The sequence below is a fragment of the Salmo salar genome, chromosome 01 (assembly GCF_965601325.2).
Source record: "Salmo salar chromosome 01, fSalSal1, whole genome shotgun sequence".
Lineage (NCBI taxonomy): Eukaryota > Metazoa > Chordata > Actinopteri > Salmoniformes > Salmonidae > Salmo > Salmo salar.
Window position 1 is genome coordinate 171,296,952 of NC_138291.1, and position 27,872 is coordinate 171,324,823.

Genomic DNA, 27,872 nt, shown 5'->3' on the forward strand with positions numbered 1-27,872 from the left:
TGACTTACAGTCATGCATGCATACATATGGGAGGTGCTGGGAATTGAACCCACTATCCTGGTGTTCGAAGCGCCATGCTCTACCAACTGAGCTACAGATGATCATTGTGGTTACTCACCAGCAGTAGTCTATGAGGTGCTGAGGCAGGACAGGAATGTAAACGTGTTGCCAATACATTGGGTACATCATGGCCGCCGACCCGTGAACACAAGCCGTTAACTGTGGTGGAGGGAGAGAGTACATAACACCACAATCACACACAACAACATAGAGCATAATACAGCATATAACTATTTCTCACAGGTTCATTTGGAAATATACATTATATTGACAGATCCACAATGGAATATTTTAGGTATATAACTATTCCTTGCATTGTCATATTGTAGAAAATACATTGACAGATTATTGTGCAGAGAAAGTTCCAACTCCACTATGTCAATGTTTGGAGTTCTGTGGACACACACACAGGAACACACACTCAGGGACACACACACACAAGGACACACACACAGGGGGACACACTCCAAGAGTAAATTGGCCATTACTCATGGCATCAAAGCCACCCATAAATGATACAAATTACACCACCGGAAATTAGACCAGCAACAGTTCCCATCACTGACGTTTAATATCTCACGTGACACATTCCGCTCCTTTGTGTGTTAAGGTAGGAGGAATGTAGTGCCGGGCAAACAAACGCAGCCGTTGATCAAACTAAGATGGCACCGTTGAACGCTGGCAGATGTGTCAATAATAGCGATGTTGCCCAACCACAACAGACATTCCCCAGAATAACAGCGTTTGTCTGAGACGCTGTTTAAGTGTGTGGGTTTCTATATTCAGAGCAGATGATTGATCATAAAACGTGCCCACCCCCCCACAGTCAATCCAACTGGCTAACTCGGAGATTCTGACAATTTTACTTTGATTTAAGATGGGGGGAGGGAGACGTTGTGGCAGCGTTTGTCTAAGGGACTCGTTATAGGGAATGGGGTGTGGGGAGAAAGAGCCCCTGGGGAACGCTCGTCCACAGCCATGTCAGGTAAAGTATTTTTCACGTCAAACAGGAAGACTGGGATTCCTTGGATGAATCATATCCCTTTTTAACTGGGAGGAGGAGGACATGTGTGGTTCCTCTGTTTTGGTATAAAAATTATGAGGAACATTCAGCTTTTCTCCCACGGCTCTGGTCAACAGTAGTGCACCATATAGGGAATATGGTAACATTTGAGATGTGTCCCTCGTTTCTATTCCTCAATAATCACTTATATGTTGAAGGAATAGACGTCTCCCCATATTCACTTATATGTTAAAGGAATAGAGGTCTCCCCATATTCACTGATATGTTAAAGGAATAGACGTCTCCCCATATTCACTGATATGTTAAAGGAATAGACGTCTCCCCATATTCACTGATATGTTAAAGGAATAGACGTCTCCCCATATTCACTGATATAGGAATAGACGTCTCCCCATATTCACTTATATGTTAAAGGAATAGAGGTCTCCCCATATTCACTGATATGTTAAAGGAATAGAGGTCTCCCCATATTCACTGATATGTTAAAGGAATAGAGGTCTCCCCATATTCACTGATATGTTAAAGGAATAGACGTCTCCCCATATTCACTGATATGTTAAAGGAATAGAGGTCTCCCCATATTCACTGATATGTTAAAGGAATAGACGTCTCCCCATATTCACTGATATGTTAAAGGAATAGACGTCTCCCCATATTCACTGATATGTTAAAGGAATAGACGTCTCCCCATATTCACTGATATGTTAAAGGAATAGAGGTCTCCCCATATTCACTGATATGTTAAAGGAATAGAGGTCTCCCCATATTCACTGATATGTTAAAGGAATAGACGTCTCCCCATATTCACTGATATGTTAAAGGAATAGACGTCTCCCCATATTCACTGATATGTTAAAGGAATAGAGGTCTCCCCATATTCACTGATATGTTAAAGGAATAGACGTCTCCCCATATTCACTGATATGTTAAAGGAATAGACGTCTCTCCATATTCACTGATATGTTAAAGGAATAGACGTCTCCCCATATTCACTGATATGTTAAAGGAATAGAGGTCTCCCCATATTCACTGATATGTTAAAGGAATAGACGTCTCCCCATATTCACTGATATGTTAAAGGAATAGACGTCTCCCCATATTCACTGATATGTTAAAGGAATAGACGTCTCCCCATATTCACTGATATGTTAAAGGAATAGAGGTCTCCCCATATTCACTGATATGTTAAAGGAATAGACGTCTCCCCATATTCACTGATATGTTAAAGGAATAGACGTCTCCCCATATTCACTGATATGTTAAAGGAATAGAGGTCTCCCCATATTCACTGATATGTTAAAGGAATAGACGTCTCCCCATATTCACTGATATGTTAAAGGAATAGACGTCTCCCCATATTCACTGATATGTTAAAGGAATAGACGTCTCCCCATATTCACTGATATGTTAAAGGAATAGACGTCTCCCCATATTCACTGATATGTTAAAGGAATAGAGGTCTCCCCATATTCACTGATATGTTAAAGGAATAGACGTCTCCCCATATTCACTTATATGTTAAAGGAATAGACGTCTCCCCATATTCACTGATATGTTAAAGGAATAGACGTCTCCCCATATTCTTCAAAGAACGTGGTCATGTTTTGATGGAATGTAAAATAATTGTTATACCTCACCATTCTAGCATAAGTCCTCTTTGCTACTACATGTTCAGGTGTAGCTTCTAAACAAGCATCCACCCTGACAAGAGTATTTTCCCATTGGGGTTGTGAACAACTTCCCTTTTACAGTGTGTGTTAAAAACAGCACATAAACTGGGCTTCGGTAATCAAAAACCCATACACACATTAGTAACTTTAACAGGCCAAGAGGGCAGGAGGGGATTAATTATATAGTGGCCATATCACATAATGGAAGACTTAGGAATGCCTCATAAAAGTTCATTGAAAACAATGCTTTGTATGGTACAGTACAAGAAAAGAAGGCTTATTCAGGAAGTATTTACACCTTGACTTTTTCTACATTCCCACAAAGTGGGAGTAAAATGGAATGAATTGAATTGATTGAATTGTCTTTTTTTGTCAACGATCTATACCAAATACTCAAATAATGTCAAATTGGAAGAAAAATGTGAACATTTTGTATTTTCTTTTACCCATCTACCAATAGGTGCCCTTCTTTGCAAGGCATTGGAAACCCTCCCTGGTTGAATCTGTGTTTGAAATTCACTGCTCGACTGAGGGACCTTACAGATAATTGTATGTGTGGGGTACAGAGATGAGGTAGTCATTCAAAAATCATGTTAAACACAATTATTGCACAGAGTGTGAGTCCATGCAACTTATTGTGTAACTTGTTAAGCAAATGTTTACTCCTAAACTTATTAAGGCTTGCCGTAACAAAGGGGTTGAATACTTATTGACTCAAGACATTTCAGCTTTTCATTTTAAATTAATTTGTAAAAGTTTCTAAAAACATAATTACACTTTCACATTATGGGTATTGTGTGTAGGCCAGTGACAAAAATCTCAATTAAACCCATTTAAAATTCAGGCTGTAACACAACAAAATGTGGAAAAAGTCAAGAGATGTGAATACTTTTTGAAGGCACTGTATGTGTAAGGAGATGTTTTTAGCAGGTCACAAGCTCTTCAGACAGTCCTCTCTATACAAAAAGGCGTGAAGAGGGTTATAGCTTTAACGGTGGAGGGTACAACGAAAAATGTAACAGAAAATGTAAAGGGCTTAAAAATAGTATGTGGTTACAGTGGAAAAAAACTGCCAGATTCTCATCCACAATATCTTCAAATATTTCTGTTGGATACAAGTAAATAAATAATTAAATCTGGGTGAGCAACCATTTCATGCTGTGTCTTATTGTGTGGTGGTGCAACAGTACCAAGCCAATCCTGTAAAATAGACACTCATTAATTAGTTGATATGCATGGAGAGAGTGAGAATGGAGGAGGAAGGGAGTGAAGGAGGGAGTGAAGGAGGGAGTGAAGGATCTACAGTACTTACGGTGCTTAGTTTGCTACAGCAGATGAGGATTCGACGCTCATAAAGCATACTAGCGTACAGATGGAGCATGTTATTGACATCTACGGCTACAAAATACTCTGTTAGGTTTCTCTGCAAGAAAAAACAAAGGCAAAAAGTAAAAAGAAAAAGAAAAAAGGGGTAGAGGTTAGTTGTGATAGCAAGGGCAGACCAATGACTGTATGAATAGTACAAGGACTCAACATGATTTACATAGCTTTAACAAAGGTATAGTATAGATATAACAGGTGAAGAATGTAACAGGAAGACACATTATTGTTTCAATTAAAACTTCTCTCTGTGATCGTTGGCATGTAAGACAATTAAATACAATACTTTAGACAGAACACATGAAATATGTAATGTATTTAAATATGTGATTTCGTCTGTATGTGTACTCTTATTGCTGCAAAATAAACTGACTCATTGAGGACATTGAAGTTTTCTGAATCTGAATATACATTGAGTGTACAAACCATTAGGAACACCTTCCTAATACTGCGTTCCAGCCCCTTTAGCCCTCAAAACAGCCTCAATTAGTCAGGGCACGGACCCTACAAGGTGTCGAAAGTATTTTACAGGGATGCTGGCCCATGTCGACTCCAATGCTTCCCACAGTTGTGTCAAGTTGGCTGGATGTCCTTTGTGTGGTGGACCATTCTTGATACACGGGAAACAGTTGAGCTTGAAAAACCAAGCAGCGGTGCAGTTCTTGACACACTCAAACCGGTGAGCCTGGCACCTACTACCATACCCCGTTCAAAGGCACTTCAATCTTTTGTCTTGTCCATTGAACCTCTAAATGGCACACATACACAATCCATGTCTCAATTGTCCATGTCTTCAACCTGTCTCCTCCAATTCATTCACACTGATTGAAGTGGATTTAACAAGTGACATCGATAAGGGATCATAGCTTTCACCTGGTCAGTTTATGTCATAGAAAGAGAAAAAATATGTTTGAAATAGTCATTCCACAAGTGATTTAGGTGAAATAAGCTGTAGTAGAAGGGATGTTTGAGTGCATGTGGGGGCGGCAGGTGGTTAGAGCATTGGGCCAGTAACCGACAGGTTGCTGGATCGAATCCCTGAACTTACAAGGTAAAAAATCTGTTGTTCTGTTCCTGAACAAGGCAGTTAACCCACTGTTCCCCGGTAGGCCGTCATTGTAAATAACAATTTGTTCTTAACTGACTTGCCTAGTTCAATAAAGGTTACATTTAAAAAACATATATATATTTTTTAATCTGTCATTCTCCAAAGCTCCAGAAGCATTAGTTCTGAAGACTACAGACTCCTCTTTCGACACCTCTCCCTTCTGACTGGGGTTCACCTCTGTCACGTCTCCCTCACACCTCCGTCACGTCTCCCTCACACCTCCGTCACGTCTCCCTCACACCTCCGTCACGTCTCCCTCACACCTCCGTCACGTCTCCCTCACACCTCCGTCACGTCTCCCTCACACCTCCGTCACGTCTCCCTCACACCTCCGTCACGTCTCCCTCACACCTCCGTCACGTCTCCCTCACACCTCCGTCACGTCTCCCTCACACCTCCGTCACGTCTCCCTCACGCCTCCGTCACGTCTCCCTCACGCCTCCGTCACGTCTCCCTCACGCCTCCGTCACGTCTCCCTCACGCCTCCGTCACGTCTCCCTCACGTCTCCCTAACACCTCTGTCACGTCTCCCTCACACCTCCGTCACGTCTCCCTCACACCTCCGTCACGTCTCCCTCACACCTCTGTCACGTCTCCTTCACACCTCCGTCACGTCTCCCTCACACCTCTGTCACGTCTCCTTCACACCTCCGTCACGTCTCCCTCACACCTCTGTCACGTCTCCCTTCACACCTCTGTCACGTCTCCATCACACTTCTGTCATGTCTCTGTCAAGCTCTCACTTTTCTGCGTTCTCTCTGTCTGTCTAAAGGTCCCCCAGAGAGGGGGATCTGGGGAGGGCTCACAGCCTTAGAGGACTAGCGAGGGCTGTCTGACGGCTAACTAACTACGTGAGGCTACCGGTGGGAATTGGAAAAACGGGGAAATCAAACAAGATATTGATTCTTCCGACTCCTTCGATATGTACCGCCTTGAGCTGAAGCAATTGAACGAATGTCTAACATTTGTGGGACTAGTGGTTTATTCATGCTACCCAAAGGACTACAGTAAACCTAACCCTAACACACAGACCTACAGTAAACCTAACCCTAACACACAGACCTACAGTAAACCTAACCCTAACACACAGACCTATAGTAAACCTAACCCTAACACACAGACCTACAGTAAACCTAACCCTAACACACAGACCTACAGTAAACCTAACCCTAACACACAGACCTACAGTAAACCTAACACACAGGCCTACAGTAAACCTAACCCTAACACACAGATCTACAGTAAACCTAACCCTAACACACAGACCTACAGTAAACCTAACACACAGACCTACAGTAAACCTAACCCTAACACACAGACCTACAGTAAACCTAACCCTAACACACAGACCTACAGTAAACCAAACCCTAACACACAGACCTACAGTAAACCTAACCCTAACACACAGGCCTACAGTAAACCTAACCCTAACACACAGACCTACAGTAAACCTAACCCTAACACACAGACCTACAGTAAACCTAACCCTAACACACAGACATACAGTAAACCTAACCCTAACACACAGACCTACAGTAAACCTAACCCTAACACACAGACCTACAGTAAACCTAACCCTAACACACAGACCTACAGTAAACCTAACCCTAACACACAGACCTACAGTAAACCTAACCCTAACACACAGGCCTACAGTAAACCTAACCCTAACACACAGACCTACAGTAAACCTAACCCTAACACACAGACCTACAGTAAACCTAACCCTAACACACAGACCTACAGTAAACCTAACCCTAACACACAGACCTACAGTAAACCTAACACACAGGCCTACAGTAAACCTAACCCTAACACACAGACCTACAGTAAACCTAACACACAGACCTACAGTAAACCTAACCCTAACACACAGACCTACAGTAAACCTAACCCTAACACACAGACCTACAGTAAACCTAACCCGAACACACAGACCTACAGTAAACCTAACCCTAACACACAGACCTACAGTAAACCTAACCCTAACACACATACCTACAGTAAACCTAACCCTAACACACAGGCCTACAGTAAACCTAACCCTAACACACAGACCTACAGTAAACCTAACCCTAACACACAGGCCTACAGTAAACCTAACCCTAACACACAGACCTACAGTAAACCTAACCCTAACACACAGACCTACAGTAAACCTAACCCTAACACACAGACATACAGTAAACCTAACCCTAACACACAGACCTACAGTAAACCTAACCCTAACACACAGACCTACAGTAAACCTAACCCTAACACACAGACCTACAGTAAACCTAACCCTAACACACAGACCTACAGTAAACCTAACCCTAACACACAGGCCTACAGTAAACCTAACCCTAACACACAGACCTACAGTAAACCTAACCCTAACACACAGACCTACAGTAAACCTAACCCTAACACACAGACCTACAGTAAACCTAACCCTAACACACAGACCTACAGTAAACCTAACACACAGGCCTACAGTAAACCTAACCCTAACACACAGACCTACAGTAAACCTAACACACAGACCTACAGTAAACCTAACCCTAACACACAGACCTACAGTAAACCTAACCCTAACACACAGACCTACAGTAAACCTAACCCGAACACACAGACCTACAGTAAACCTAACCCTAACACACAGACCTACAGTAAACCTAACCCTAACACACATACCTACAGTAAACCTAACCCTAACACACAGGCCTACAGTAAACCTAACCCTAACACACAGACCTACAGTAAACCTAACCCTAACACACAGACCTACAGTAAACCTAACCCTAACACACAGACCTACAGTAAACCTAACCCTAACACACAGACCTACAGTAAACCTAACACACAGACCTACAGTAAACCTAACCCGAACACACAGACCTACAGTAAACCTAACCCGAACACACAGACCTACAGTAAACCTAACCCTAACACAGACCTACAGTAAACCTAACCCTAACACACATACCTACAGTAAACCTAACCCTAACACACAGGCCTACAGTAAACCTAACCCTAACACACAGACCTACAGTAAACCTAACCCTAACACACAGACCTACAGTAAACCTAACCCTAACACACAGACCTACAGTAAACCTAACCCTAACACACAGACCTACAGTAAACCTAACCCTAACACACAGACCTACAGTAAACCTAACCCTAACACACAGGCCTACAGTAAACCTAACCCTAACACACAGGCCTACAGTAAACCTAACCCTAACACACAGACCTACAGTAAACCTAACCCTAACACACAGGCCTACAGTAAACCTAACACACATGCCTACAGTAAACCTAACCCTAACACACAGACCTACAGTAAACCTAACCCTAACACACAGACCTACAGTAAACCTAACCCTAACACACAGACCTACAGTAAACCTAACCCTAACACACAGACCTACAGTAAACCTAACCCGAACACACAGACCTACAGTAAACCTAACCCTAACACACAGACCTACAGTAAACCTAACCCTAACACACAGACCTACAGTAAACCTAACCCTAACACACAGGCCTACAGTAAACCTAACCCTAACACACATACCTACAGTAAACTTAACCCTAACACACAGACCTACAGTAAACCTAACCCTAACACACAGACCTACAGTAAACCTAACCCTAACACACAGACCTACAGTAAACCTAACCCTAACACACAGACCTACAATAAACCTAACCCTAACACACAGACCTACAGTAAACCTAACCCTAACACACAGACCTACAGTAAACCTAACCCGAACACACAGACCTACAGTAAACCTAACCCTAACACACAGGCCTACAGTAAACCTAACCCTAACACACAGACCTACAGTAAACCTAACCCTAACACACAGACCTACAGTAAACCTAACCCTAACACACAGACCTATAGTAAACCTAACCCTAACACACAGACCTACAGTAAACCTAACCCTAACACACAGACCTACAGTAAACCTAACCCTAACACACATACCTACAGTAAACCTAACCCTAACACACAGACCTATACTAAACCTAACCCTAACACACAGGCCTATATGAACAGAGTGCTGTGGGGATGTGGGTAGAGTGGAGTAACATTAATGTGTTCTTTCATATCAGATGAGATTGAGTGATGTATTTTGGCATATCGTCAATTATTCCAAATGGATATTGTTATTGGTGTGCTGCAAATGTCTTCCTAAACAATGAACAATAAAGAACAGCAAATTCAAAATGAAGGGTGAAGGCCAAAGATACTCACGTTTTCAGGTATGCTGGGTAGTTCCCTTCTGTCAGGCACAGTAAAGTAGGAATGCTAACGGGGACAAAGAAACACGGGGGGTCAAATTTGAGAGATTAAGGCATTTTAAGCCATCGCAGTTCATGAGAAAAGACAAACGGTAATAGGATTAAGAGTTAACGCTCAATAGTGTAAAGGCATTCCATACACTGGAAAAACAGCCTTTTTCAACTTCCTGTTTCAATCTGTTTTATTACATTTGATGTCTTATGAACACCTCCCTGTTCTCAATAACGGTAACAGCCCAGGGGAAAGATGAAATAAAATACTATTTTATTCGTCACATGCTTTGTAAACAACAGGTGAGGACTAACAGTGAAATGCTTACTTACGGCCCCTTCCCAACAATGCAGAGAGAAAGAAAATAGAGAAATGAAAGAAAAGTAAAACAAGTAATAATAGGTACAAATGAGTAACAATAACTTGACTATATACATACAAGGGGTCCCAGTACCAAGTCGATGTGCAGGGGTGCAAGATAATTGAGTTAGATACACTAAATACACAAACGTATGCGGACACCCTTTCAAATGAGTGGATTCGGCTATTCAGCAACACACAGCCATGCAATCTCCATAAACAAACATTGGCAGTAGAATGGCCTTACTGAAAAGTTCAGTGGCTTTCAATGGTGGCCCTGTTATTGGATGCCACCTTTCCAACAAGTCAGTTCATCAAATTTCTGCACTGCTAGAGCTGCCCCTGTCAAATGTATGTGCTGTTATTGTGAAGTGGAAACATCTAGGAGCAACAACGGCTCAGCCGCAAAGCGGTAGCCCACACAAGCTAACAGAACGGCCGAGTGCTGAAGTGCGTGTGTCCTAGTTGCAACACTCACTACCGAGTTCCAAACTGCCTCTTGAAGCAACGTCAGCACAAGAACTGTTCGTTGGGAGCTTCATGAAATGGGTTTCATTGGCCAAGCAGCCACACACCAGCCTAAGATCACCATGCTCAATGCCAAGCATCGGCTGGAGTGGTGTAAAGCTCGCCGCCATTTGACTCTGGAGCAGTGGAAACACATTCTCTGGAGTGAAGAATCACGCTTCATCATCTGGCATCATCTGACAGACGAATCTGGGTTTGGCGGATGCCAGGAGAACGCTACCTGCCCGAATGCATAGTGCCAACTGTAAAGTTTGGTGGAGGAGCAATAATGGTCTGGGGCTGTTTTTCATCGTTCGGGCTAGGCCCTTGGTTCCAGTGAAGGGAAATCTTAACGCTACAGCATACTATGACATTTTAGACGATTCTGTGCTTACAACTTTGTGGCAACAGTTTGGGGAAGGCCCTTTCCTGTTTCAGCATGACAATGCCCCTGTGCACAAAGCGAGGTCCATACAGAAATGGTTTGTAGAGATTGGATTGGAAGAACTTGACTGGCCTGCACAGAGCCCTGACCTGAACCCCATCCAACACTTGTGGGATGTATTGGAACACCAGCTGCGAGCCAGGCCTAATCGCCCAACATCAGTACCAGACCTCACTAATGCTCTTGTGGAAGCAAGACCCCGCAGCAATGTTCCAACATCTAGTGGAAAGCCTTCCCAGAAGAGTGGAGGCTGTTATAGCAGCAAAGGTATGACCAACTCCATATTAATGCCCATGATTTTGCAATGAGATGTTCGACGAGCAGGTGTACACATACTTTTGGTTATGTAGTGTATGTACATATAACTAGGGAATAAAGTGACCGATAGTAAACAGTAGCAGCAGCGTATGAGATTAGTCAAAAAAGTGAGTGCAAAAAAGGGTCAATGAAGTTAGTACGGGTAACTATTTGATTAACTATACAACTAACTATTTAGCAGTCTTATGGTTTGGGGTTAGAAGCTGTTCAGGGTACTGTTGGTTCCAGACATGATGCACCGGTACCGCTTGCCGTGTGGTAGCAGAGAGAACAGTCTATGACTTGGGTGGCTAGAGTCTTTGACAATTTTAGGGCCTTCCTCTGACACTGCCTGGTAGAGAGGTCCTGGATGGCAGGAAGCTCGGCCTCAGTGATGTACAGGGCCGCACGCACTACCCTCTGTAGCGCCTTTGGGTCAGACGCTAACAGTTGCCATACCAAGCAGTGATGCAGCCAGTCAAGATGCTCTCAATGGTGCAGCTGTAGACCTTTTGAGGATCCGAGGCCCATGCGAAATCTTTTCAGCCTCCTGAGGGGAAGAGGTGTTCTCGTGCCCTCTTCACAACTGTGTTGGTATGTTTGGACCACGATAGATACTTAGTGATGTAGACACTGTGGTTTCTTGAAGCTCTGGACCAGCTTCACTTCAGCTCTGTTAATGTGAATGTGGGTATGTTTGGCCATCCGTTTCCTAATGTCCAGGATCAGCTCCTTTGTCTTGCTGACACTGAGGCACAGGTTGTTGTCCTGGTACCACATTGCCAGGTCTCTGACCTCCTCCCTATAGGCTGTCTCATCGTCGTCAGTGATCAGGCCTACCATGCAATTGCCACGCAATTGTTGCCTACCCTCACCACCTGGGGGCGGCCCTTCAGGAAGTCCAGGATCCAGTTGCAGAGGGAGGTGTTCGGTCCCAGGGTCCTTAGCTATGTGATGAGCTTGGAGGGCACTATGATGTTGAACGCTAAGCTGTAGTCAATGAATAGCATTCTCACGTAGGTGTTCCTTTTGTCTAGGTGGGAAAGGGCAGTGTGAAGTGCAATAGAGACTGCGTCATCTGTGGATCTGTTGGAGCGCTATGCGAATTGGAGTGGGTCCAGGGTGTCTGGAATGATGGTAATTTAGACAGGTTACCTTGGCGTTCTAGGGCACAGGGACTATGGTGGTCTGTTTGAAACATGTAGGTATTACAGACGGTCAGGGAGAGGTTGAAAAAGTGAAGACACTTGCCAGCTGGTCAGCGCATACTCTGAGTATGCGTCCTCGTAATCCGTCTGGCCCTCCGGCCTTGTGAATATTAACCTGTTAAAAGGTCTTACTCACATCAGTTATGGAGTGCATGATGACACAGTCGTCCGGAACAGCTGGTGCTCTCACTTACGGTTCAATGTTGCTTGCCTCGAAGCGAGCATAGAAGGGATTTAGCTCATCTGGTAAGCATGCGTCACTGAGCAGCTCACTGTTGTGTTTGCCTTTGTAATCCGTGATAGTTTGCAAGCACTGACACAGCCGACGAGCGTCAGAGTCGGTGTAGTAGGATTCAATCTTAATCATGTATTGTCGCTTTGCAGGGTAAGGATAGTGAGGTGGGTCTGACAGATATCTCAAGGAGACGGTGTCTGAAGACTGACGGTATGATAATAAACCCAGGTCCTTTGCTGAGAGTGGGGAAAGACTAGCGAACAAAGTGATGCACTCACTACTTCCTCTATATCCCTGCGTCTGATGCCAAGATCAGTCTGACAGAACTGTCTCCTCGGAGGCTCCCTATTTTTTGGGGTGTAACTCTGACTCACTCCATTGCCCGTGAAACGCTTTGAGTAGGCGCCCCAACATGGAGCTCTGAGGGATTCCTAAAAATCCTTCAAATGGAACGGCCTGTGTTGTAACCCATCATGCAGGACAGCTGAGGGATAAGCCTTTGAGGGTCGGGGAAATGGTTCCCCACTCGGCAGGGGTGGCAGCCTTGGTGCTCCCCCCATTGAACCCACAACTGACCCGAAAACAGTCGGCAACAATCAAAGCATCCTCTATGAAGGATAAGAACCGCAACCTACAGTTGAAGTCGGAAGTTTACATACACTTAGATTGGAGTCATTAAAACTCGTTTTTCAACCACTCCACAAATTTCTTGTTAACAAACAATAGTTTTGGCAATGACACAAGTAATTTTTCCAACAATTGTTTACAGACAGATTATTTCACTTATAATTCACTGTATCACAATTCCAGTGGGTGAGAAATGTACATACACTAAGATGACTGTGCCTTTAAACAGCTTGGAAAATTCCAGAAAATGATGTCATGGCTTTAGATGCTTCTGATAGGCTAATTGACGTCATTTGAGTCAATTGGAGGTGGACCTGTGGATATATTTCAAGGCCTACCTTCAAACTCATTGCCTCTTTGCTTGACATCATGGGAAAATCAAAAGAAATCAGCCAAGACCTCAGAAAAAAATTGTAAACCTCCACAAGTCTGATTCATCCTTGGGAGCAATTTCCAAACGCCTGAAGGTACCACCACCATCTCTACAAACAATAGTACGCAAGTATAATCACCATGGGACCAAGCAGCCGTCATACTGCTCAGGAAGGAGATGTGTTCTGTTTCCTAGAGATTAACGTATTTTGGTGCAAAAAGTGCAAATCAATCCCAGAACAACAGCAAAGGACCTTGTGAAGATGCTGGAGGAAACAGGTACAAAAGTATCTATATCCACAGTAAAACGAGTCCTATATCAACATAACCTGAAAGGCCGCTCAGCAAGGAAGAAGCCACTGCTCCAAAACCACCATAAAAAAGCCAGACTACGGTTCGCAACTGTACATGGGGACAAAGATCGTACTTTTTGAAGAAATGTCCTCTGGTCTGATGAAGCAAAAATAGAACTGTTGGGGCCTTAATGACCATCGTTATGTTTGGAGGAAAAAGTGGGAGGCTTGCAAGCCGAAGAACACCATCCCAACCGTGAAGCATGGGGGTGGCAGCATCATGTTGTGGGGGTGCTTTGCTGCAGGAGGGACTGGTGCACTTCACAAAATAGATGGCATCATGAGGGAGGAAAATTATGTGAATATATTGAAGCAACATCTCAAGACATCAGTCAGGAAGTTAAAGCTTGGTCACAAATGGGTCTTCCAAGTGGACAATGACCCCAAGCATACTTCCAAAGTTGTGGCAAAATGGCTTAATGACAACAAAGTCAAGGTATTGGAGTGGCCATTACGAAGCCCTGACCTCAATCCCATATAAAATCTGTGGGCAGAACTGAAAAGGCGTATGCGAGCAACGAGGCCTACAAACCTGATTCAGTTACACCAGCTCTGTCAGGAGGAATGGGACAAAATTCATCCAACTTATTGTGGGAAGCTTGTGGAAGGCTACCCGAAACGTTTGACCCAAGTTAAACAATTTAAAGGCAATGCTACCAAATACAAATTGAGTGTATGTAAACTTCTGACCCACTGGGAATGTGATGAAAGACATAAAAGCTTAAATAAATCATTCTCTCTACTATTATTCTGACATTTCACATTCTTAAAATAAAGTTGTGATCATAACTGACCTAAAACAGGACATTTTTACTTGGATTAAATGTCAGGAACTGTGACAAAATTGAGTTAAAATGTATTTGGCTAAGGTGTATGTAAACTTCTGACTTCAACTGTATCTCAAAGCACCCACTATAAAGGATAAGGCTGTACCTCACTGACCCAAGTGCTATGGCCATGAGATGGGATATATTGATGTATTCTGCAACAACAACAAAAAACATACTATAGGCGTATATACTGTGTGATAAATGTATATATCTAAAGGGGGTTTCAAGTGACAGGTGCAAGAATGGTATTGCCTCAAGATAGACATTGTTTTTTGGCATTGCGACAAGTTAAGCAGTGCTTTTGGGACATTGCCACAGCACTCAAAGTTTAAAAAAAACTGAACTTTCACCCACTGCCGCGCCTGACCCTACAGCTCTTGGCACCTTGCTTGTATCAAGTGAAGGGCCCTGAAGTATGATTATGTTTGCTAATTCTGCAACCTTGCTAATGAGCCGTGAATTTTAAGCATAATGGACAACTAGTGATCGAACATTTGAATGTGTTGCTCCTCTGATAAGGTGGCCAGCCATGAAGTCTACGGGGAGTTGGTCAAAGTCTTACCACGCTAAGATGGACTGGCACTCCAGGATCAGGGATGGGGAGTGTATGGAGTGACTCCAGGAGCTCTCGCCACTGACTCTCCTGAAATACACACACAAACAGACACGTACAATCTCACATGATGCCTCACAGGAACCCTATTATAAATAGCAACAGGAACAAAATGTTTATGCAAAAAAAAAAATTGCTGACAATATCCCCTCCTTATAATATTATGGCATCTCGGAGGAAATAACCAATAGCCTACAGACCAGTACATTGTACTTTGACAACAAAACATATCTTTATCCTGTTAATGGTTGCCGATGCTACAGTATAATCTCTGTTCACTATCTCCCAGGTATAGGGCTGTGTCTGCCATCTCCCAGGTATGGGGCTGTGTCTGCCATCTCCCAGGTATAGGGCTGGGCTGGGTCTGCCATCTCCCAGGTATAGGGCTGGGCTGGGTCTGCCATCTCCCAGGTATAGGGCTGGGCTGGGTCTGCCATCTCCCAGGTATAGGGCTGGGCTGGGTCTGCCATCTCCCAGGTATAGGGCTGGGCTGGGTCTGCTATCTCCCAGGTATAGGGCTGGGCTGGGTCTGCTATCTCCCAGGTATAGGGCTGGGCTGGGTCTGCTATCTCCCAGGTATAGGGCTGGGTCTGCCATCTCCCAGGTATAGGGCTGGGTCTGCCATCTCCCAGGTATAGGGCTGGGTCTGCCATCTCCCAGGTATAGGGCTGGGTCTGCTATCTCCCAGGTATAGGGCTGTGTCTGCTATCTCCCAGGTATAGGGCTGTGTCTGCTATCTCCCAGGTATAGGGCTGTGTCTGCTATCTCCCAGGTATAGGGCTTTGTCTGCTATCTTCCAGGTATAGGGCTTTGTCTGCTATCTCCCAGGTATAGGGCTTTGTCTGACAACCATAAGCAGCAAACATGTAAAGCTGAGGCTTGAACAGATGTTTGCCAAAGTGCTCTGAATACATTACTTAAAATGTCTGAATGCCTGTCGATTAAGCTCAATTTGATTTGAATCCTATAATGATTATTTAAGTCTCTTTGTGCTTTTAAGTTGTTTGGTTTTCAGTATCACCTACGTGTGCAGAGAGAGTGATGTGTTTGTTAATATTGTATTACAGTCAGCAGAAAGAGTTGAAGGCAAAATGAGAGGAGTTGAATGTCACTCCTGACATCTATTTTCTATTGAGAGAAAAGGTGAGAAAGAAGCTGTCCCCAGACAGAAAGAGAGAGAGGAAAGAGAGGGAGGGGGAGACAGTGAGTGAGAGAGTGAGTGAGTGAGTGAGTGAGTGAGTGAGTGAGTGAGTGAGTGAGTGAGTGAGTGAGTGAGTGAGTGAGTGAGTGAGTGAGTGAGTGAGTGAGTGAGTGAGTGAGTGAGTGAGTGAGTGAGTGAGTGAGTGAGTGAGTGATGTTTGTCAGTAGGGTGGCAGCTCTGACAGAGGGGACACCACTTTAATATTAGATGGGATGGCTGTTACCCAAGACACAGGGAAAGAAAAAGATAAAGAAAGGTGACAGTCTTTCTACTGCAGCGGAATTCTCTGTCTGCCTCTACCTACTCTAATGAAGACCAAGAGCCGAAACACATTGGTTTTTACTTTTAACAATAAACAAGCTTTTGTATCAGGAGTTGCTAAATCTCCTCTATACCTACCTCCATCAAATGTATTTTATTCTAGAAAGCCCTTTTTACATCATCAGTTGTGACCTACTTAGATAACAAGGTTCACCCTAACTACAATGACCACTATTATTTTTGATTTCATTGAGAATACTGACCTGGCCTTTGATTGTGAAGTCAGCGAGGATATTGAGCAGCTTGTAGAATACCTCAAACCAGGGCAGATAGCTGGAATAAAATAAATACAGAGAATTTCAGGGTAACAATCTCTATGAACTGATGTGCTGCTGAATGTCTCACCCCACACATCATTATAGCGCTTATCTTTTGTCATTGGTAAATCAAATGTTTCCTATCATCATTGTTTGATTATATTTCACTTATTGTCATCCCTTGTACATCTCCCTGGTCCCATCCCACACCATGGAAAGGAATGTGAACAATAGGGGAAATAGCTGTCATCAAGACAGTTATATCTAAGTGTGAAAGAGAAGGGAGGAAGGACCGAACAGTGGTGTGTTCTCTCCTCTCCAGTGGCTCTTCTTCACTGTCTGGTTCTCACTCACTGAGTCATTCATCTGACAGCAGCTGTGTGTGGTGTGTGTGTGTGTGTGTGTGTGTGTGTGTGTGTGTGTGTGTGTGTGTGTGTGTGTGTGTGTGTGTGTGTGTGTGTGTGTGTGTGGAGAGAAACAACATCCAAGAAGGAGCTGCACTACAGGATATAGACCTCCACCAGAGGACAAGCAGCAGCTGCGCAAGGAGAGACTCAATACCTGGAAGGTCCAACCACCAACCACCACTCACCCCTGCCCAAACTGCACCAAAATATGTGGCTCCCGGATCGACCTCTACAGCCATCTGAAGACCCACAAATAGTAGACCCCATGGAGGATAATCATACTCTTACTCGAGTGATCATTGATGATGATGTGTGTGTGTGTGTGTGTGTGTGTGTGTGTGTGTGTGTGTGTGTGTGTGTGTGTGTGTGTGTGTGTGTGTGTGTGTGTGTGTGTGTGCGTGGGTGCGTGCGTGCCCAGCAATAAGCATTCAGTGAGTATCCTTTAGGAGACAGGCTCGTCCAGAATACAGAACAGGAGCCGTACTCTCCATCTCCTCCTGTGGCCCTGAGGGTGACCGAGTGAAAGAAGAGAGGTATAGGGGTTAGAGAGAGGAGTGTGTAGGTGAAGAGGAAACAGAGAAGAGGAAGAGAGGAGGGGAAGAGAGAAGGAGAAGAACGAAGAGGGAAGAAGAAGAGAGAAGAGGAAAGAGAGAAGAGAGAAGGGGAAGAGGGAAAAAGGGGAAGGAGGTAGCCAAAGGTAAACGAAAGATGTCTGACAGAAGGCAGCAAACATCTCTCTCCCTCTATTTCTCTCTCTTTCTCTCTGCCACACGTCCCGGTCCTCCGAGCGACGTCATAGAAAAGTCCTCAGCCCTAATTAGAATGTCTCGACAAGAGAGACACCACCGGCTGAGGCTTGTTGCTTCGCCGAGTGAGACCGGGACGGGCTTGGCGGCACGCTGAAATGTCACAGTTCCCTCATTACGGAGACAGGTTTAACGGGCGAGCTGCCGGCAACGGTAATTTGACTGGGCTCGTTTTTATTTACATTCGGAGCGACTGGCGAGGTGGCTGATTGCGAGGCTACACCTCCTCCTCGCCTTTAATTGCGACCGGCAGTCGGCCGTGAATGTGCCCGCCAAGAAGGGCTCTCTCCAGCGGCGGACTTGCTCATTACCGTAGCGGACATTGCCACAAGCTTCAAAACCCTCCCCTCTCCCACCACCCCCCGTTCCCCTCCCCTCGCTCCAGATCCCACCGCCTACACCAACTGTCTCCCTGACGACTTTGTGCTTAATCCCCCTTTGGCCTTCATCCAGGTCGTATTCAAAGATTATATTTCTGTATTTAAATTATATGAAGAGTGCAACTTTGGTTTTTATCAATACAGAACACAGCAGAGAATAAATTAGTTTTGCCCATCTAGCAGTGCAGATCCGCTCATCTTAAGTTTGAGATGGCTTTAAAAGTACAACAACACTTTTGCCCTTTTCATGCTCTGCCAGTATGGATATACTGTGGTACCTGTCTTGGTATCGATTACCAGTAGTGTTGACCGCTAAAAGCTGGAGAAGACCTGGGCAACATTAAGTGTATCAGAGTTTATTGGCATAAAAGCAACCAAGCAGAAAAGCCTCTAAACTAATTCGACAAACCAGATTGTTGGTTTACCCACAATTTGAAAACAAATACTAAATCTGAGATTATTGTGGGGGCTGTTTGAGAAGGTTTGAATCCTAAGCATCCTGCCTACACATAGTTTGAAGTACAATATCAACAGAGCTACTGTAGTAGGTCAAAGCTGTGTGCTGGAAAACCTTGGTAGAGCATGGGTGGAATAGGCATTTCCTTTCTTTTTCGACTTCTTACTTTTCACTTAAAACATCATTTTTTGTTTTTAATAGCATTAAGGCCTTATCAGATACATCATTATCATAAACAAAAACAGGGCGGCTTTACTGGAAAACCCACTTTGGAATTAAACGGCAAAAAAATCCTAAATGACCTAGCAGGTGTCAGTTGCATTCTATGTAGTTATAATCAAGTCTGTGTGACTCAACATTAGCTCTGGGGAGGATAAGATCTCAAGCAGATCCCAAGAGAGATTACTCATCACGGCAAACCACCTCCGCTACACAGAGGCTTTCAACAACAAAAAAGTTGGAACTCTTAAAGTTTCTACGGCTACAGTAGCCTTTCCTGTTGCCTTCCTTTTCTCCCTCCCTCCCTCAGTCCCATGCAGAGCTGTGAGCAGTATCTAGCTGGCGCAGCCAAGGCGTGATGCGATATGTTACCCAAGACTACGTGTCTCACTCCCCTCCCAGCCCCCCCGTCTGTGCGCATGTGTCTGTCTGGGGAAAAGGCCTGGTTCGATCTTCTCACGGCAAGCCAAAGCCACACGGAATACACATACTTTTCTCCCCAGTGGCTTTAACCCTGGTTCCCGACCAGCTTTTGAATCTGTTTATAGAAGTGTGGGAGAGGTGTTTTTTATACAAAGCTGCAAGGTGCTCTGGTCGAGTCTATTTGTAATAAAAAAAATACGCTAAAATATGCCATGCATTTTTTAATTGAGTGAAAAAAGGGGGAGGATTTTAGTATGGAGGATACGAGGTAAGTATGTGACCTGCATGCACAGCAGCAACCGATTCTGTTATGGGTGCAGACTTTATGTACCGGGGGCCGCTCGCGGGTTCTTTAGTATTCTGCATTTCATTAGCCCAGATGAGCGCTCAACATCCTTGACTCTGCGAGCGGGATCAGTGTTGGGAGCTAGGATTATTCCAAGCTATACACCCTCCTCCGCTCCATCTCTCCCTTTCCTCCCCTCCACCCCTCCCAACCTCAGCTACTGCCTCTTAATGAGGCCTGGCCATGAATCCATTACTCATTAATGTAGCAGAGAGCATCAACAATGGCCCATGATAGAAATGCAGAGGGGTTATGATAGGTTTGGCCAATGATCACTGGAATGCAAAAAGCAGCGGTGGTGGAGTAGCATGATATAAGGAATCAAATCCTAATGTGCAGCCGGGTATCAGTTTATAGGTGTCACATTGTGACACATTTGCAAAAAGATACGTATGACAATGAGGGTCAATGAGCTTTGCAGCCAATCGCTGCTAGGTTGTTAGTTCGAGTCTGTTCGAGGCGCAAACATAAAATAAAACTGTATTAATTAAAGTAATCTTCGTTGTGATTTTGACGTTGTTTGTTGTCCTTTTGGGAGCATACATTTATATTACTTTTATGTGGGAGGCTAGTTATCTACATAAGGAAAAAATGGATGGATGGATGCTAGATTTGAATCCTAAGGGGTCGAATGACTCGAGGATGAAGCTTTCCTCTTATTAAAGAAACAGCCATGTCGGCAGATTTGTGTCTAATTAGCATGTCAATAGACGGTAAATAGAATAAAGTAATGTTTTTCTCCTCCCGATGACACTGCAGAGGTGTATGTGTAACATGGTTCTGAAGCCATTTTAACTGCCTTTAACAGAGCCAATTTATTGCATAGAAATATCCGTTTATATTTCAATAATTACAACCACGGCTGATGAAAACACAGCGAGAGTAGATTTAATAAAACCGCTTGCTTGCTTTGTAGAGACTGCTTTGTAGATAGTGAAGGTCAACAGCACTATGCCACAGTAGACCAAACGACATACACCACAGACAAAACACTCCCTGTGTTTCAATTCAGTGCTTTTGTTGATAGTCTACAGGATAAAGACGGCAGAGACACTTAACATTTTCAACCCCAGACCTGAATGACCTCTTGATTAAATAATAACATAACCCACCGGGCTCCAAAAAAACCTGCAAAAATCCATTAAGATGTATTTTTTATATAATTTGATTAGCTGCTATTAGCTTCCTTTTTCTCCAAAGGTCAATTTTTCATTTGCCTAGCCAGATTTGGAGAAACATCTGTTTCGCTAAGCTTAATGGGTGACTGTGTTAAAGAATGCCATACGAGGGAAGCTAAAGTGCTGCTGGAAGTTAATTGACTCATTTGAACTGGGACATCTGCTCGTCGTTTGTTAGCCGCAGACGCTTTTGTGTTCTCTAGGAATAACGACACATGCCTGACGAAGGATTAAAGGGGGAAAAGTATCACACGTACCCAGAAAGCATATACCCCTTCATAAGATCGCTGAGTAGTTGTCTTGGGATTGTGGTGCTGGGTGAAGACTTGTATTGACAGCTCGTAGTCAATGGTAAGATGGAGAAGAATGTTAAGCATTACTTCTGTGATATTTTACATCAGGGGATATTAAATAATATTGAATTGAACTCCAATGACTTGAGAGGTCAAGGAAGAGGTGGAAGAAGACATGGAGGAAGAAATGAAGTCAAGAGTAAAGGTCCAAGAGAGGGAGCAGTTGTGACAGCGGTTTGCCTGCATGGTGACATCTCCATCATGCTCTCAGAGTCCTCTGCATCTACATTCTGGACAGGGCGTTCTTATAATAACCACACAATGTCCTAGGGCTTTCTTATAATAACCACACAATGTCCCAGGGCTTTCTTATAATAACCACACAATGTCCTAGGGCTTTCTTATAATAACCACACAATGTCCTAGGGCTTTCTTATAATAACCACACAATGTCCCAGGGCTTTCTTATAATAACCAGACAATGTCCCAGTGCGTTCTTATAATAACCACACAATGTCCCAGGGCTTTCTTATAATAACCACACAATGTCCCAGGGCTTTCTTATAATAACCACACAAAGTCCCAGGGCTTTCTTATAATAACCACACAAAGTCCCAGGGCTTTCTTATAATAACCACACAAAGTCCCAGGGCTTTCTTATAATAACCACACAATGTCCCAGGGCTTTCTTATAATAACCACACAATGTCCCAGGGCGTTCTTATAATAACCTCACAATGTCATAGGGACATTGGCCAGCGGGAAGTCAAACTGTAGAGCACATTTTTACAATTTCTCTGTTGTCTGAATAAAACTGAAAGTGGATTTGCGCCAACACGGTACAATGTGGTATGCCAGGTGTATAGATGGCTTGTCTTGTGCATATTCTCACACACACCTGCATGCTCAGAAATATTCTCTGCAGTGCACACACAGATACACTCTTCCCCGACACACACCCCACTCTCCTGTAAACACACTCCCACATGCGATATAACAGCCATCTACTGTCCCCCTCTGCGGCAGACACCACTCCTGAGCCCCTTAAAAACAAAACAGTCGGCAGAGAGACCAGGCCACGTTAAAACTTTACGAGCCCGACGCCCTCGTGCAATAGGCCGGCCGTGGCGGCACTCTTGCTGCATCAACGATTTATGACGTACTGCCAGTGCCTGTTTCGTTTGTAACCAAACACTTATTCCATTTCCTCGCCGCCAGCCCCTCAGAACTTTTGACGGAGCCTTGTTTCGCAGGGTCAGGGGTTAAACAAAGGCGGATGAGTGACTCGAAAGGCTTGTGTAAAACAGCCGGAAGGAGTATTGGGCCCCCAGGGGACCTAAGGCCGCTACACACTTTACGTAAAACGCAGCGACGGACCATCGTTTTCTAAGTAGTTCTATTTCATTTTGTGTGACTCAGATTTTGGAACGAACCATATACGACGCTCCGTCGCTCTGTTTGCGTAGGGCCCTTTATACCAGGAGAGCTTTTTAAAGAAGGTGTCGGGGAGCAGCGGAAACTGGGGCCGATTACAGGGCCAGTAAAAAGAAAGGAGTGTGAAACCACCCACTAAATTTCATTTGGCTGTATCTTCGTGGCAGGATGCCCGTCAGCCGGGCTCCGCTTACTCAGCTACTTCTATCACGCACAAGCTGACTTGGCTAAATGTTGATGGTTTTATTTAGTGTCAAGTGCCTGGCTACCTGGAACGCGACATGTTTCCGACATGACGAGTGCTTTCATGAAACCCAATCCTCAGAGTTAAGTGGACCGTCAGTTGTAGCGTTTTCATCTTGCACAGTGATGGGACCTGACATATTATAGTAGCTAGCCATATTCAATTCCTATATCCTTCCATACCATGGACCGTTTTAACAGGAAGTGAATTTAAAACAGGAGGTTTCCCTGGCATTGGGCCTTGTTTGACATTTGGGTGACTGTTAAATATATTTATTACTCATTAGCTAACCACAACTGCAAGTAAGGCAATCTGTACATGACCAGTCATGAGATTTTAGGCTTGCCAGGAATTCACTGTCTAAACCATGTGGTCGAACTAGTCCATGTGGTTCAATCTCAATCCCAGTACAAGGGAGATAATGAAATGGCAACCTTGGCACTCTCAAAAGCCTACCACCTATTGCTATGACATATTTGTCAAGTAAATAAATATTTGTCAAGTAAATAAATATTTGTCAAGTAAAGCAGAGATAAGTAGCATTTACAGTTAGCCTAAGGTCCCGGGATAACACCCTACTTGATAGTTTCAGATATACTTTGAATTACTGACACACTGCCTTGGTAATCATCCGGCACTCTAACATCCCCTTCTCCAATCTCGGACACAAATCGTAAGGTTTAGCTTCAGAGTCAAGATGTGGGGCTGAGGTTGGAAGCAGGGGAAGTAGGTGAGGGGGAGGGGTGGGGGGGGGGCAGGCAGGCAGGACATAAATACGTCAACAAGCGTTTTAATTGGCTGGGAGTGAATGACTCCTGTGTATTTCCCTGGATGGCCCTTCCACTCTGCCTCTATGGTCCCTCCTCCCAGCCTGTAAAGGGCAAGGGAAGTTATTAAGCCAGGTCTGCTGCTGCTGTCACACACACACACAGAGACAGTCAGACAGACAGACACACAAACACAATCACACGGGGATCATTGATATGGCGACAGAAGTGGTCCTTCATCAATACATAATCATCAATACACCAGGCCTCTAGACATTCGTGTTCTACCCAAGACCTATAGCTATCAACAGTGTGTGTGTGTGTGTGTGTGTGTGTGTGTGTGTGTGTGTGTGTGTGTGTGTGTGTGTGTGTGTGTGTGTGTGTGTGTGTTCGCATGAGTGTGTGCTCGGCTTTGCATTGTGGCAAGAGTGCCTCATCCATTCATCCCTTGTACAGTAAAGAGCAGACCTTAGGATAAGCCCTGGTAGTGTATTGCTGCTGCTGCATCCACATACAGTTTTACCAACCACAACACCATCAATGGGAGGTTAAACAGCGGAACCAGCCACAACACTGGGTGCTCTCAAGTGGACATTTACAAACACTGTGTGTTCAGCCAAGGACATAGCTCACCAAATCAGTCCATTTCACATTTAATCAGCCCCCATTAACACCTTAATCTCCAAACACCATTCTACGATCTCCTTCAGTCTCTTCTAACCCTCTCAACCGTACCGCTTTCCACTTAGCCGCCTGCCGGTTGGGCCCATTGCCGCCCATTGAGGTAAACTAATCGAATCCCCCAATTGATTTATTTTCCGATCGGCGCACACGTATGGTGCCGCTGTGTGTATGGTGCCGCTGTGTGTGCAGGTCACAGCCTTTACTGTGTCGAAGAAGACAGAGGGGTTTGCAATGATTGCGTTTTTTGTGTCGGATGTAAACAAAGCAAGGTCAGAGGCCTAGCGCGGCTTTAATCCCCCCAGCTGAAGTGAAGAGGAGCCCCGGAGAAAGTGCCACACGCTGGGACACTCTATAGTCCAGAGTTCCCCTCCCTAAGAGATTGTCTCTAGTCAACAGTCTGGAGAATTGGATTGGCTTTTTCCTTTCTTAATTATTTCTTATTCTTTGTTTCTTTTTTGTTGGGGTCTAGTATTGGGGTCTTAATTGTGCGTGACCTCGTGGTGCTAGGTGTTGGAAATACGATAAATGAGATGAAAGGTTTTAATTAAGGGCTGTCCCCAACAACAACAAATATTGGTCGACCGAGAGTCGTCTGTTCTTTTGGTCGATTGGATTTACATTTACGTCATTTAGCATAATAAGCACACATTAATAATGTCTACACTGTATTTCTGATCAATTTGATGTTATTTTAAATGGACAAAAAAAGTGCTTTCTTTCAAGAACATTATTAATGTTGCAAATGACTATTGTAGCTGGAAACGTCTGATGTTTTATGGAATATCTTCATAGGCGAACAGAGGCCCATTATCAGCAACAATCACTCCTGTGTTGCAATGGCACGTCGTGTTAGCTAATCCAAGATTATCAATTTAAAAGGCTAATTGATCATAAAAAAAAACATTTTGCAATTATGTTAGCACAGCTGAAAACTGTTGTCTGATTAAAGTAGCAATAAAACTGGCCTTCTTTAGAACAAGGACATTTCTAAATGACCCCAAACTTTTGAACTCTCTAATTATCTCCAAGTTAATGTTGAGCTAATTACAGAAAACAGCTTACGGTTGTTAGTGTGATGAAATAAAAGCAGGGCATTCTACCGGAGAACTTTAGAACTTGGAAACGGTCTTGTTGGCTTAATGTTATATCCTAATTTTAGTTTGGTACAGGTCATGTTCTTCACATTACCGTCTCTGGTAAACATACACTATATCAAATATAATTTATGTTTATTTTTCACATGCACAGGATACAGAAGGTGTAAATGGTACAGTGAAATGGTTATTTGCATAATGGAGTCTTTTGTTTAGACATGTAGCTAGCTAAACAAAGAACCATAATCACAACTCATAACGTTACTCCCATGCATGAAGCTGCAGGTAGCTAATGTTGGCTAGCTAGCTAGCAAAATAAATGGCTTATTGAGATACGAATAATATTACTACACAGATCATACACGTAATGTTAGCTAGCAAGCTTTAACTTGCAATGGAAACGACTTTCTGACCAAATTTGAAACGTATAATATCTGAAAATGTATCCCTCTAGATTCTTACCCGTATACATGGGTGAACGCTTCTCCATCTCTGTCACGGATGCCATAGTTGCCCTTAGTTTGAAGATGTAATCCGGAGACAGGCGTTTTATACAACAGCCTTCTGTGTGTTCTCTTTTCGACTCCGTCTGCATATTTGCAATCAAAGGCCAGAATTTTCTCCATCTCCTTAGCTATCATACTCTGCTTCCACCGGCATTCCACTGATTTCAAAACTTGGTCAACTTCTTCCATGATCGCAGTTTCAGAATACTCTACAATGCCTTGTTCAATGAAGATTATTTTACCTAAATCAGGGATTTCCTCATCGTCTCCAGAAGTGGAGAGCATTAGCAACACTTTTGCAGTTCTTCGCGATACCTTTAAAAAAAGCTGCGTTAGAAAGGATTACCTATACATACTAAGCAGCTCATATTATAGACAGAAGCATGCTACATGGCAGACCAATCTGAACTCATTTTTCGGCATGTTCAGCCCATCCATTATCTCAGCCAATCATAGCTAGCGGGAAGGTTACTGGCTTTTTCCGTGGCTAAACCAACTAGGCTTGTAATTTAACAATTTTATTCATATTCACAGATGACATACAAGTTTGTTATTAAGGCACATGAAAGTTCACATGTTCCAGAAGGCATTTCTGCAAAAACAATGTTGAAATGCCTCACCTGTGAAGTAGTGACGTGCAACATACGCCTAGGTTCCTGAAACCAGTCACATATGAAAAAGTACACATTTTCACATTTCAAGTTTGGACACACAAACTAATTTCGGGCTTTTTCTTTATTTTTACTATTTTCTACATTGTAGAATAATAATGAAGACATCAAAACTATGAAATAACACATGTAGTAACAAAAAAAGGTGTTAAACAAATCCAAATATATTTTATATTTGAGATTCTTCAAAGTTACTAAAGCAGAAGCCAGATATCAATAAAGCCTAACCAGAAGAAAAAACCCTGTTCTGGATCCTCCTCCTCCCATTGCTGCTGGCCTTCGCAGATTCTACCATTACACTTCTAAAGTTGCCGGTAATAGGCTATAACAGAGGTCGAAAACCTTCTCCATTTGGAGTACCAAGTTATCGTACCATTTCTACTAATCAGCGTGCCAGTTATGATTTTCATAAGCACATTTTCATGGAACTTTTTCATTTAATTTATAATAAAGTCTTCATATCTAAAAAGCAAAGTCATGTGGTTAATCAAAATTCTATCTAAATGAAAATTATAGAAATCTAAAAGTAACTTCTATTGCCAATATGTAAAAATAGCCTACATAAAGCCAACAAAAAAAACATTGCAGCCCCCAGGTACAAAATATCCTGATAAAAATAAATATACTTTAAGTCACAGTCGCAGCTGTAGGCTATTTTGCGCAAGGGATAAGAAGTAATCAGGTAGGCCTATTTTATGATGTTTCCACTGGATCAGAGCATGACATTTCTTTCCCCTTTCATGCTGAGTGGTTATCGAAAGAGCTGGAAAGATTTTTCAAATAGGCTACATTGAGGAACTACTG

At 43.5% G+C, this 27,872-nt stretch overlaps 1 protein-coding gene across 5 annotated transcripts in view; it reads right to left on the reverse strand.

Annotated features, from left to right (window-relative positions):
* The window catches only part of LOC106570883 (DENN domain-containing protein 1A), a 145,624-nt gene that overhangs the window by 38,926 nt on the left and 78,826 nt on the right, over window positions 1–27,872 (reverse strand). For 4 of the 5 annotated variants that reach the window (XM_014143472.3, XM_014143453.3, XM_014143479.3 and 1 more), the window contains exons 6-10: window positions 17,106–17,175; window positions 15,330–15,410; window positions 9,495–9,548; window positions 4,067–4,177; window positions 119–219 (exon numbers count right to left, since the gene is read on the reverse strand). In XM_014143472.3, coding sequence (XP_013998947.2) covers window positions 119–219; window positions 4,067–4,177; window positions 9,495–9,548; window positions 15,330–15,410; window positions 17,106–17,175 — 417 coding nt within the window. The remainder of the gene's footprint in view (window positions 1–118; window positions 220–4,066; window positions 4,178–9,494; window positions 9,549–15,329; window positions 15,411–17,105; window positions 17,176–27,872) is intronic. The other variant, XM_014143465.3, reaches the window with a different exon arrangement.